The 13,139-nt window shown below is 32.4% G+C and overlaps 1 protein-coding gene across 1 annotated transcript in view; it reads left to right on the top strand.

Annotated features, from left to right (window-relative positions):
- LOC110019820 (homeobox protein BEL1 homolog) overlaps nt 1-12,759 on the top strand; it is a 50,348-nt gene extending 37,589 nt beyond the window's left edge. The window contains exon 4 of the mRNA XM_020717660.1: nt 12,087-12,759. Coding sequence (XP_020573319.1) covers nt 12,087-12,590 — 504 coding nt within the window. The 3' untranslated portion in view covers nt 12,591-12,759. The remainder of the gene's footprint in view (nt 1-12,086) is intronic.
- Nucleotides 12,760-13,139: the final 380 nt, after the last annotated feature.

The raw sequence follows: 13,139 nt of genomic DNA on the forward strand, positions 1-13,139 counted from the left end.
AAAGATAGTCACTTATATTAATCATTTTCTATACTAAAAATTTTTAACTTAAAATTTTTCTTCATTACTTAAAATTTTAACTAAATTTTCTTACTCATTTCTAAAATCAAATTTTACTTCCCTAATATAACTTCATATACATAATCAATTTTTTTCTTTTAAAATTAAATTCACTTGTAGTACTTTTGAGAACAAATAAAATTTCAATTTTGAAAATATTTTTCATCCCCCCAAACTTAAATTTTTAACAGATTAAACAGTTTAGCATTAGATAATTATATAGGCAGGAAATGAAAATTGAAATAACATGCTAGCAAGAATTTTTACATCATAATTATACAAGTATAAAACTAAAGACAAGAGTAAAATTAATTTTGATCAAATATTCTAACATTTTGTTTTAGTTTAACATGTAGAGATTCAAATAGACTTCTAAACAGTGGGTATAAAAGCAAAGAACACACTAACATGATAAAAGAAAAATACACGGCAGGAGTTTCTAAATTTTAAGTTTAAGATCTAAGCTAGCAAGATTTTCTACTTTATAATAGATATGAAATTAAGTTAAGTTCTAAACTAAATAAATCATAGTACTAAACACAAAACAACTGTTACTACCCTAAAATTTAAAAATAAAATATTAACCACCACAAACATCATAATAATAATAAAACATAAAAGTTCAAAACACAACATAATCCAAAACAACACACAGATGCAAATGTAGCATGCTCAGACCACATAGTTCATATCATATTACAATCATAAAATGAATCTCTCAGCTCTACTCTTCATCCTCAGAATCACCGTTGTACCATTTTTCTGTAGGCTCATAATCAGGATATCGAGAATATGGAAGAAATTGCACTCCTGGGTCACCTCTAATCAGGCTCTCCAAAGATGTGTGGAATTTCTCTTCATGATCACTCTTCCTTTTATTATAACTATTAGTATGATCTGCAAAACACTCTAAATTTTGTACCTTATCAGCGATAAAATTGATATTATCCATCATCTTCTGCAATAACTCATCATGAGTCTTAGTAGAATCACCTCTAGATGTAGAAGCACATGAAGTAGATGGTCTAGATGAAGATGCAGCAGACGTCTCTAATCCATAGCTCCTAGAAAATCCTCCTCTCCAGCCGAAAATTAAATGCTCCGAATAAGCCTTCACATTCACTTTTGTAATGGGCTTCAGAGGCAACAAAACTTCCTCTCAACTATCATACTTTACTCTCATACTTTACTCCAGCCTGCTCTCCAGCCTGCTCGCATAAAGAAAATATCAAGGAAGCAAATCCCCTATCTACAGTAGTAGCAGCGACAGCTGAACTGATGATAGTGTGATAGATCAAAACCCCTATGTTGATGGGTTATTCCTCCTGAATACATTAATTCAACATCACTCTCTCTCTGGTCACTTCACTGGGATGATTGGTTGGAAGCAGACGAGCATAAATGAAATAGTGTCAGACCTTTGAAGGTAGTGGGTGGGAGTGTAATGTGCAAGTGCGTATGAGAGACCAACCAAGAAAACACTACCAGAGGGTTATCCCTAAGGCCAAGCAATCCTATGGAGATTCTCCTTGAGATCCTCCATATTGACCCCGCCTACTAAGTGCTAGAGGTTAGGACCAATATGTGGAACTTCAAGTTGAGCAAAGAATAGTTTAGAATTTCTAATGGTAAGAGTTCCTTTTCTAGTCCTCTAAGAATAATCAACAGGAAAGTCCTATGGCTAGACCTTAGGCTAATAAAGAGGAAAGACTAGACCTCAACTAAAAGTGGAGTCAACATGCAATATCTCAAAAAAAAGTATAAAAATGTTTACATAAAGACTATATATTTTAGGTGTATCATCGACCTAAATATACTTAGGAATGTTGTATAAAAAATGATCTTGATTTCTTAGAATTAAATAAAAATATGACACTTAATAGGACAAGATGAAAGAAAAAAATTCATGTTGGTGACCCCAATTAGTGGGATAAACGCTTGTTGTTGTTGTTGTTTTACTTTAACCTTCAATTCTTTTTTTACATTCAACTTGGCTAGTTGGTAGTTAAAATAGGTTGTGACCTTCAAGTGTCAAAAAAATCTTAAGGAATAACTTGGTTAAAACACATTAACATAGGAGAATAGGAATATCACTTCTAAGTTAATGCAATAGTATAGAGAAATAAGAAAACTTGAGCTAAAAAATTGATTTAGAGTACTAAAAATGTTTGATTATCAAATCTTCTTAGACAATCAAGAGGGATAAGGAGGGCGTCTACTCCTAATTGTCACCGACAAATTGAATTAACAAATCAAACTTAGATTTCTATAGAACCAATTTAAGAGAGTAATATACTAGCATAAAATATCATTGTTAATATTCTTATCTCATTAGTTTAGGTTTTAATATTTAAATAATTAGGATTAAAAAAGCACAGAACTTCTAACATGCATATTAGATTTAAAACCAATAGACTAAAAATTTTTCACTTTGGGAGTTGGCTCACTTCTCATGAGATCGAGGCACGAACTCTATTTTGCATACTACTTGAATGACATGTGTACTTACGTAATTCAAAATTAAAAAGATATATATCTAATTTCTAATACTCTATATGGACCAAAAAAGGTGAAATAGGGATTATACCTGCTAATGGTATGAACAGGAACCCTACACAAAATAAAAGAGAAATAGACAACTTACCTACAAAGCTAAGCTTCCTCCAAAGAGAGCATACGATCTCATCTAGATTAGGAGAGCCTCTAAAATCCTATATCAAACTAGATGACCACCTCAACTATAAAAAAGTATGTTGGGCCATCAAAATGAAAAGCATGTATTTTCCTCAAGTTTTGCAACATGTATGCAATTATTAAAGGAATTTCAATCGTGGAGGCCCTATTAATTTGTAAGGAGGATATATTCATGAATTTATTATCATTCTAAAACAATTTTGAAGGCCATGTTTGAAAGTAAAGATAGGACAAATGCTAATTTGAAAATCTTACTATTTTAATCCTTATTTTGATTGACATAAATACTTTAATATTAGATTTATAACAAAATATTATCCTTAAAAGTCTACTCGTGATTGCACCTTGACAAAGCACATGCGTAAGAAAGAGTGAACCTATTCAAAGCATAACAAAAGAAGCGTACCATTAAAAAAAGAGGAGGCAAAGTCCACTCAGGTTTGTGATGCTGAGAGAAACATCATAGCTTGGTCCCATTGATCTTGCACTATGGTTCTATAAAAGTAGTAGTTAAGAGTTGTTCAAAATTGAACTAGGTAACATGACCACAAAAAGTTAAAATAATCATTGAGCATGATAAGATGATATTGAAATCTCATTTCACACCTAAAAGGGGAACAATGATATAATACTCAAAGAACATTATTACACACTAAGGTAAGCTAAGGTCCTATGTTGTTAGAGCACTCCAAAAAATACTACTATGATAGAGAAACATAGAGATCTATCCTTGGTATCCTCTAATATTATCTTACCCTAGGTACTCCAACATAAAACTTAAGACTTTTTTAGAAAGGAAATCAAAAAAGAGAAAAGATTTTCATCTAGGTAAATATTGGGCGATGTCTGATGCTTTAAAAGATGCTTTATTGCTTCACCAGCTCCTACGATCATCAAAAATAGAAACATCAATGTCAAGAGGATCCACCCAAGAGGATGAGAGAAATGGCATAAAGCAATTGGGAACCACCCATTCTTATATTTGGAAGAAGAAAGTTGCCAGAAGTTCTATCCACCACTCTTATGGCATCATGATTCTCATAGAGAGCCAAAACTAGATCCAATGTATAGCCAACCACTCCAATAATCCAACCGAAAGTCCAACCTTTGAGGTAGCCTAAGGCTTCCCCCTTTTTAGAGAAATAAGTTGGTACTGCACCGCAACACTAAGTGTGGTGCATGACACCTCAGAACCACTAATGTGTCCATTTCCACATCAGTCAAAAGTATAGATAGCATGGCAAAAGGCATACCTTATGTCAGCAAGGGCTTAACAACTCCAAGAGAGGCACTAAGCCACCACCAATGTGGTTGATTTCATGTCATTAAACATCATTATTGATGTCATAAAAAATCATTACTGATGTTCAATCAAGTGTCACCATTTCGAGCTATCATGACACTATGAAGGCTATACAATCCCACAAAACTACTGACGCCTCAAATTCTACATTAACTTTGACAGTAATGCCCATCTAATCAGGGTTATTAGAGTCTTGACCATGATAAGGGGCCAAGGTGCTAAAACAGATACCAAGGCACCATCATAGTGATTGTTGCCGATTATGCCTTGGAGCCCCTGCAAATCATAAAAAGTGACCAACTTGGTAGTAGAGCACTCCAAAGGGTTCCAAGGGCTCTTAAATGGAAATATAATAAGGACTTTGAGCGAAAAAAAAATAGCTCACATATGACACATCAAATTAGTCATGATATTATTATTATCCAAAAAAGATTACGCATTCCCAACAATTTATAAATAGGGAATACAATAAATACTTATATCTTGATAATGAAGGATATAAAAAATAATAACATCAAAAGAAGAATGTGGTATCACACAACCCTTAAGGATTGATTAACCATCCCCCTCTGAGAATTTCACTACTCAGTGTCCCACTCATCCCTCTAGTTAGGCTATGATCTTGGGGAGAATACCATAGCACTTTCTCACACGTATCATATGTTTCTCCATGTTATTAAGACGACATAACTTGTTATCCCTTGATATGATTGAGCTAGCCCATTGACCCGACCTGCAATTACACAGATTTCTATGATCTAAAATATTGTCAAAAACTTAGCCTAAATTATATTTAGCGGCTAGTGTGAACAAATAAAATGATTTATAAAATAAAAGATGAGCTTTCACACTATGAGCACTATGCAAGTATACGTATTGTTTCAAGTAATATAAAGTTTTCTTTAAAAAACCCAATATCGATCCCACAGAGAAGTTGTAACTTTTTAATAATGACTTAGAAAAGTTTCTATATAAACTACAAACACAACTTATAGGAGATAAAAGTCAAAATTTTTAGAAAGACAAAAACTAAATTTATGCAGGATTTGATTTTAAGCAGAAAGTAAATGAAAACTAATACTATATAAAAGAAAACTTCAAATGCTATAAGAAGAACTTTCCCCTTGCATAGAGATGATAATTAGTGTAAAATTTGAATGTTTAAAAGTCAAATGTGGTATTGTGATAAATAGGCGCATACCTTTTCTTTACCCCCTCTCGTTGCTTGTAAGGAACATTGTCTAGCCAAAAGTTTATTTCAGCTAGTGTAGTAGTGCTGAGTAGATTATGGCCTCTCACTTCCAGATTGCCCACAATTCCCTCTATAGGATCTGTTAGGGACTGTTAAATCTAAAATACAAACTGAAATGATAAGAATTTAGCCTGTCACCCAAGAAACATCACTTCTATGCCTAAAAGAATTATCTCCCTATCTATTTGTGCTAACTAGTGAACTGAGCACCACACTCCCATATTAAAGGTCAACATGACATTCACAAAATGAGTGATATCACACCCCTCTCGATTCAATATGTTTTGTAACATATGTTAACCTCACAAGTGGCCAAATTACAAAGTCAATGAAGTTTAGGTGAAAGTGTCATAACAAACGTTTTTTAAAAAATATATATAAGTCTTCAAACGATTCACATATTACTCATGATCATTTCTCATATCAATAAGAAAGTAAGGAAACTACTCAGAATTCATGGAGATAAAACAAAAACACATAAACTTATATTGATAATCAAGTTCACAAAAGATAGAAAAACTCAAATTAAAAACAAATTACTTATCCTGGCTTCTCCCCAATCAAACTCTAAAGTCCCTTGCCTGTACTTGACTCCACAAGACTCACACAATACTCACACAACACAAGAACTGAGCACACTCTCATTATGGTGGTCTCACTCACAAGACTGACACAAAAGTGACACCAAAGCCTAAAAAAAAACCGCCAAAAGTCCTCTTCAAGTCCCTTTTTTTGCCAGAATATGTAGAGCTCTGAAAATAACTAAAGGTTACTTCAGGCACCTCTTTGAAATTTTTCCAAATTCAATGTATGATGCTCTAACTAACTCTGGCGCCTAAGCGCCGAACTGTGGCACCTAGACGCCACTATTCTAGAATAACTTTTTGGTGCCTGTGCATTGGATCTGGCGCTTAGTCGCCACTACTTCACAACTCTAGTTTGCCTCTAATTTTGTTCCATTTCTCCATTTCCTGTACCTGAAACCAAAAAAATGCAAAATACCTTCCATTAAAGTGTAATATCATAAAAAATGTGCATGAAACATGTATTTTTAAGCAATATCAATTCCCCCAAACTTAAATGTTACTTGTCCTCAAGTAACATTTTTACTATATAAAAATATATAACTTATGGTAGTGGGGGTTTTACTTAAATATTTCTATAGTTTTTGTTCCATAAATGTAATAGTAAAACCATAGAAAAGTTTTCAATAACTTAGGTTAGAACCAAAATGTAAGAATATCTAGTAATCAAGTCTAGGAGTTCTGATTATCTATTCATTTCAAGAATAACTGTAATTTGTTATACATAGGGATCTCAGAAGAGTTAAAGGAAAAGAATTTCATGAGAGTTCTACTAGTAAATGTGCTAATACTTTTAAAATTAAGAATAAGTTTGAAAATGTAATAAAGTCTATTTCCTTAAGTTAATTCCAGTGAAGCCAATTTTTTATTAGGCATCTCCTCAAGCTTCTCCTCATACTTTTTTTTTTCTTTTTGTTTTTCTTTTTCTTTTGATTTTTCCTTTTTCTCTTTTCTTTTCTTTTTTATATTTGGATAGCCTTTAATGATTTTGAACTTCACTATCCTCTTCTTAAAGTTAAAAACTTCATACATTTCTTTACTTGATAATTTGTATTAGCTTTAAAATGAATTTTCATAGAGTGTCAATCCTTCTCTTTTTTTTTCTTAAGTGTATATCTAAGATCCTTAATATTTCAAAAATATAGTTTTCCTTACTTGAAATAGTAAAAGCATAATTCTATACTCTTATACTAAATATCTTAACTCTAAAACCTTTATTATCTAAAACTTTTACTTAAGTCTGCTATAACATTACAAAAATAAAAAAAACATAGCTGTCTAAAGCTAACACCACATACCATAGGTTATGTTAAATAACTTTTGAAATATGGTTTGTTAAGGAAAAATAAGGTTTAGTTTTTTAAGAAAATTTTCTCCCTTCCACCAAACTAAATTTTTTAATTAATTTAAAACAGCACAATTCAATATAAGCATGAAGAAAGAGAAAAATCTAAAGGTTCTAAGGAGGAAAATAGTACAAGTACAAGTACTAAAAATAAGTGCTGAGCAGTAGTAAATCTAAAACTAAAATATAAAGCATGAAATTCGCAAAGTGAAATACTACTCTAACACAAGCATTTTTAAATAACATGAGAAAAAGTAAAATAATAATGCATTAAGATAAAATAAAAAGTTTTAACACACAACCCACTCACTAATAGTACATCTAAGTGACTAATAAAACCTACATAAAAAAACAACAATTTAATCATCCTCTTCATCATCATCTTCATCATCTTTCCCTATCGATCTGTGACACTGATATAGGGAAAATCTAGGGCAAGTAGGAAACTCAACTGAATGATCAGCCTTTAAGAATTTCACTAAATTTTCATCAAAAGTAGCATCATAGTCACTCTTACTCTCTAAAATTCATCGTAATGATCCATATGCTCTTCAACATTCTGCATCTAACTTTGTAATGATAGAATATCCCCTACTGAATAAACAATTGCTCCATGATAGTGTTTAAGGAAGAAGTACCAGAAGTAGAAAGTCTCGAGGCTGAAGCAGATGGTGCATTAACAGTTGTAAACCCTTGGGTTCAACCCAAATGAACCCAAGTCAAATCCTAAACCCTTAGGCTCAATCTAAATGAACCCAAGTCAAACCCAAAACCCTTGGGTTCAATTCAAATTGAACTTAAATCGAATCAAAAACCCTAAATCCATCAAAACCTTAATTAGGTCTAACCTTAATTAAACTTAATTAACCCTTAATCCCTACTTACATTAGGCTTAAGTGACCTTTAAAACTTAATTAAGTCTAAACCTTAATTAAGTCTAACTCTAATTAGACTTAATTAACCCTTAAGCCTTACTTACACCCTTAAGCCTTACTTATTAAACTTAAATTAGGTCTAACCCTAATTAAACCTAATCAACCCCTAAGCCTTACTTACATTATTAGGCTTAAGTGACCTTTAAGCCCTAATTCAGTCTAACCCTAATTAGACCTAATTAACCCTTAAGGCTCACTTACATTAGGCTTAAGTGACCTTTAAACCTTAATTAAGTTTAACCCTAATTATAACTAATTAACCCTTAAGCCTTACTTACATTAGGCTTAAGTGACTTTAAACCTTAATTAAGTCTAACCCTAATTAGACTTAATTAACCATTTATTTATACTTACATTAGGCTTAAGTGACCTTTAAACTTAATTAAGTATAACCCTAATTAGACCTAATTAACCCTTAAGCCTTACTTACATTAGGCTTTAGTGACCTTTAAACCTAAATTAGGTCTAACCCCAATTAGACCTAATTAATCCTTAAGCCTTACTTACATTAGGGTTAACTGAACTTTAAACCATAACTACGTCTAACCCTAATTAAACCTAAGTAACCCTTAAGCCTTACTTGCATTAGGCTTAAGTGACCTTTAAACCCTAATTAGGTCTACCCCTAATTAGATTTACTTAACCCTTAAGCCTTACCTACATTAGGCTTAAATCAACTTAAATCATAATTAAGTCTAACCCTAATGAGACTTTTACTTACATTAAGCTTAAATCAACTTAAACCCTAATTAAGTCTAACCCTAATTAGACTTAATTAAACCCTAAACATTACTTACATTAGGCTTAGATTAATCTCAAACCTTAATTAATTCTAACCCTAATTAGACTTAATTAGATCTTAAACTATACCTACATTAAGCTTAAGACTTAATTCCTAGGTTCAAACACCATTAGACCTAGCTTAAACCCTTAGCTTCTACCTAAATTGAACTTAAGTCACCTTAAAACTCATAGGCTAAACTTAAATTGAATCCAAGTCATCTCAAACCTTAGATTCAATCTAAACTGAACTCAAATTTCCTAAACTTCGTTAGGTCCAACATACATTGGATCTAAACTTTAACCTATATTAAACTTACCCAAACCTCTTAAGGTCCAATCTATATTGAACTTAAACTCTAGATCCAACCTACATTAAACCTAAAATTTAAGTCTAATCTACATTATACTTAATCAAATTACTTTAAGTTTTACCTAAATTAAACTTAAGTGACATTAAACCTTAGGTTATACCTAAATTGAGCCTAAGTGACCTTAAACTTTAGGTTCTACCTAAATTGAACCTAAAATATTCCATACCTTAGGTTCTTCCTAAATAGAACCTATGTGACATTAAACCTTAGGTTCTACCTAAATTGAATTTAAGTGACATTAAACCTTAGGTTCTACCTAATTTGAACCTAAGTGAAGTTCTACCTAAATTGAACCTAAGTAACCTTATTCTTTATGTTCTACCTAAATTGAACCTAAATAACTCAAGCCTCGGATTCTACCTAAATTGAGCCTAAATCACCCTATACCTTAGGTTTTACCTAAATTAAACCTGAGTGATACTAAACCTTAGGTTCTACCTAAATTGAACCTAAGTGACGTTAAAATTTAGGTTATACCTAAATTGAAACTAAATCAACCTATTCTTTAGGTTTTACCAAAATTGAACCTAAGCGACCTTATACTTTAGGTTCTACCTAAATTGAACCTAAGTAACCTTATACGTTAGGTCTACCTAAATTGAACCTATAAAACTCAAGCCTCAGACTCTATCTAAATTGAACCTAAATCACCCTATACCTTAGGTTTTACCTAAATTAAACCTAAGTGATATTGAACCTTCGGTTCTACCTCAATTGAGCCTAAGTGACATTAAACTTTAGGTTCTACCTAAATTGAACCTAAATCAACCAATACCTTAGGTTCTACCTAAATTGAACCTAAGTGACATTAAATTTTAGGTTATACTTAAATTGAACTTAATTGACATTATAGTTTAGGTTCTATCTAAATTGAACCTAAATCAACCTACACCCTAGGTTCTACATAAATTGAACCTAAAACAATCTAAATACCTTAGTGTCTACCCATATTGAATTTAAGATTTAAGTCTAACTTACATTATACTTAACCATATCAACTTAAACATTAACGTTAATTGGCATTGGATTTAACTAATTCCATTAAGTTCATTCTTAAAATGAATTTAAAACTACTGATTCAATTCTTACAAGTCTCCTGACATAGAAAAAAATACCAAGGACATAAAATCCACTCTAAAAGTCAATAAAACTTAAACATAAACCCAAAAATGCAACTAGGTTTGAGAAGATATTTTGGAGGAGGTAACCGTTAGTTGAGAACAAAATATCTTCCAGTCATTTATTACTAATAAATCTGCAAACTTAATGGTCTAGGACGACGGAACCATGGGATCCTGTTCTGGTCATCCCAAATAAAAATAAATAACAAAACGACAAAAAATAACGAGCTAATAAATTGTAAACGACCTAAAATTTTTCAGCCCCTACAATTCAAATAAGACACTAAAACTTAAGATTGAACCTTAATGAAAAAAGATCGCCTAACGCAACTTGAACCCCAGTGTTCAGATCTATGAAGAACTTTTGGACGACACAATCTGTGGTTGCTGACAAGAATCTTCCAGTCCCGTTTTAATTTTCTTTCGGACTAAGTAGGTCTGAATACCCCGACAACCCCAGGATGACGGAGTCATATACATCTTGACCGAGTTGTCTAAAAATTATTCAACAAACTAAATCGACAAATTAAAACATAATTTCAGGCTAATTTTGATTTGCAGGTTTGCTAAAGACATAAGGCAAGTCATGTTTCAGATTTACTTTGCATGTTATTAGGATGTGCTAACTCTATTTTGCAATGATGACATTCTAAAGATGGAATGGTGAATCTCAAAACAACAAAACGAAACAAAACAATAAAATGACATCAACACAACAAAACAACATCAAAACAACAAAACGACAAAACAACAACACGACAAAAACGACATGCATAAAAAAAATGACTAAACAAAAGCTTTAGGATTGTTTCAAATTCTTAGAATTTATTACCCTTAGGATGGAACATTGACGTTTCTTCTTTTGATCTTTGTTGATATTATAAGACAATTGGAGTTATTGCTCCTCCTGAAATATTAGTTTTGCCCCTCCTAAAAATCATTTTGTTCTTGATCGCCCTAGCTTCTCCCATATTGGATATAGGGGGACAGTTTGCACTCCCAAAAAAAAAAAAAAAGAAAGAGCTGATTCCGCCCTCTGCCTAAATGCGCACGGATTGGATGCTAAGTATATAAACGTTCCATAAATACATCCTCACGACATTGGAAAAAAGAAATTGCTTAGGATGTCGTCAGAATTTTTCTTTTTCAAAAAGGAAAAACCATGCTTAAAAATGTTCTCAAACGAGCAAAATAATTATCTTATTCGGATTTGCAGCTGCACCTTCTCTCGTACATATTACTTGCCTCAAATTTTCCATTTGCGTCTGCATTGCTTCACCTTCTAAGAAAAATAATTCATATCATTAACTCCTCCTATACATCAGACATTCTAAAAGTTTTCCATATTAACAGTAATCTCAGATACTAATAGAGTTTGTAATTTAGGAGAATATAAAATATTAAATGATTTAATATAAGAATAAATTGATGTTAATGATATCGTCTGTGTAATTTTAGAATTAAAATATTTTACAAATAAATATGAAGGTTTAAATTTGGATACATAATATATAAGTAAATTCATGATAAAGTTACCCTTTTTTTAATATATTTCAATTAATTCTGGTTGAACTTTCTTTTGAAAAGCATACGTTTGTCTTTGGATGCCAGCAAGCTAATAACATCGCCTAATTGCAGGTTACTAATTGGTTCATCAACGCAAGGGTGAGGCTATGGAAGCCCATGATAGAGGAGATATACTTGGAGGAAATAAAAGAAGACGAACTAAACCCAGGCCCTAGCTTCTCCTCCATTGATCCCAAAAAGCAGGCCGAAGGTGTCCCCGAGCCGGACTCCTCCTTCATTAACGCCGACTGCCGAGGCCATACGAATCAGAGAAGCTTCCACAACTACCCAAATCAAGTTCAAATAACAGACCATTTCGGTTTAGCAGACTTTGATTTGTCTTCCTATGCCGAATGCAGCGGTCAGAGTTACAGTGGCTATGGAGTCTCCCTCACACTTGGCTTGCAGCAACACAATGGCAGCGGTTGCGACGGAGGCGGTGGCTTCTCGTTGTCGCCGATGAATCATCTGAAATCTGCCGTGATCGACGGCGAGGTGCGGAAACTATCTGACAGGAACTTGATGGGAGCTCAAGTGCTGCATGACTTAGAGGGTCCGAAAGCCGGCTGGGGTTAAGTTGAGAAAAAAAATATTACGTGTAAATTTGATGATATTGTGGTGGTATTATGATATTATTCATATTATTGTTTAGGGAGTTCCCTGATTTTAATATAGGTGATTTGATAGTATCTCTTAAATGCTTTGTGCCAAAATACATGTTAAGGGAGAAATGTTGGACTTGTTTTGGGTGAATAAATTACATGAATTTCGATTTATTGTGTATCGTGTGTAACAAATTATTTGTTGTTTACAAAGTAGTACATAAGTTGCAGTGAAATTTAAACTAATTTTCTTGTCAAATAACATCATCAGTAACAATTATGCAATCAAATAACATTATGTAATTGTTGAGTGTAACAAAAATTCAGAGCAACTGAGAGAATTTTATGTATTAGTTTTGTAATGCCAATCCTTGCACATACACAAATAAAACAGGAAAAATACACTGAGGCACTACATCTTTTACGTGGAATACTTATGAAAGAAAAGATCATTTAATAATAAATAACTAAAAAAAGTTATTGAATTCTTAAGAAATATTTGTTAGGTCTTTTATAATCATAG

The sequence above is a fragment of the Phalaenopsis equestris genome, unplaced genomic scaffold (genome assembly GCF_001263595.1).
Source record: "Phalaenopsis equestris unplaced genomic scaffold, ASM126359v1 Scaffold000081, whole genome shotgun sequence".
Lineage (NCBI taxonomy): Eukaryota > Viridiplantae > Streptophyta > Magnoliopsida > Asparagales > Orchidaceae > Phalaenopsis > Phalaenopsis equestris.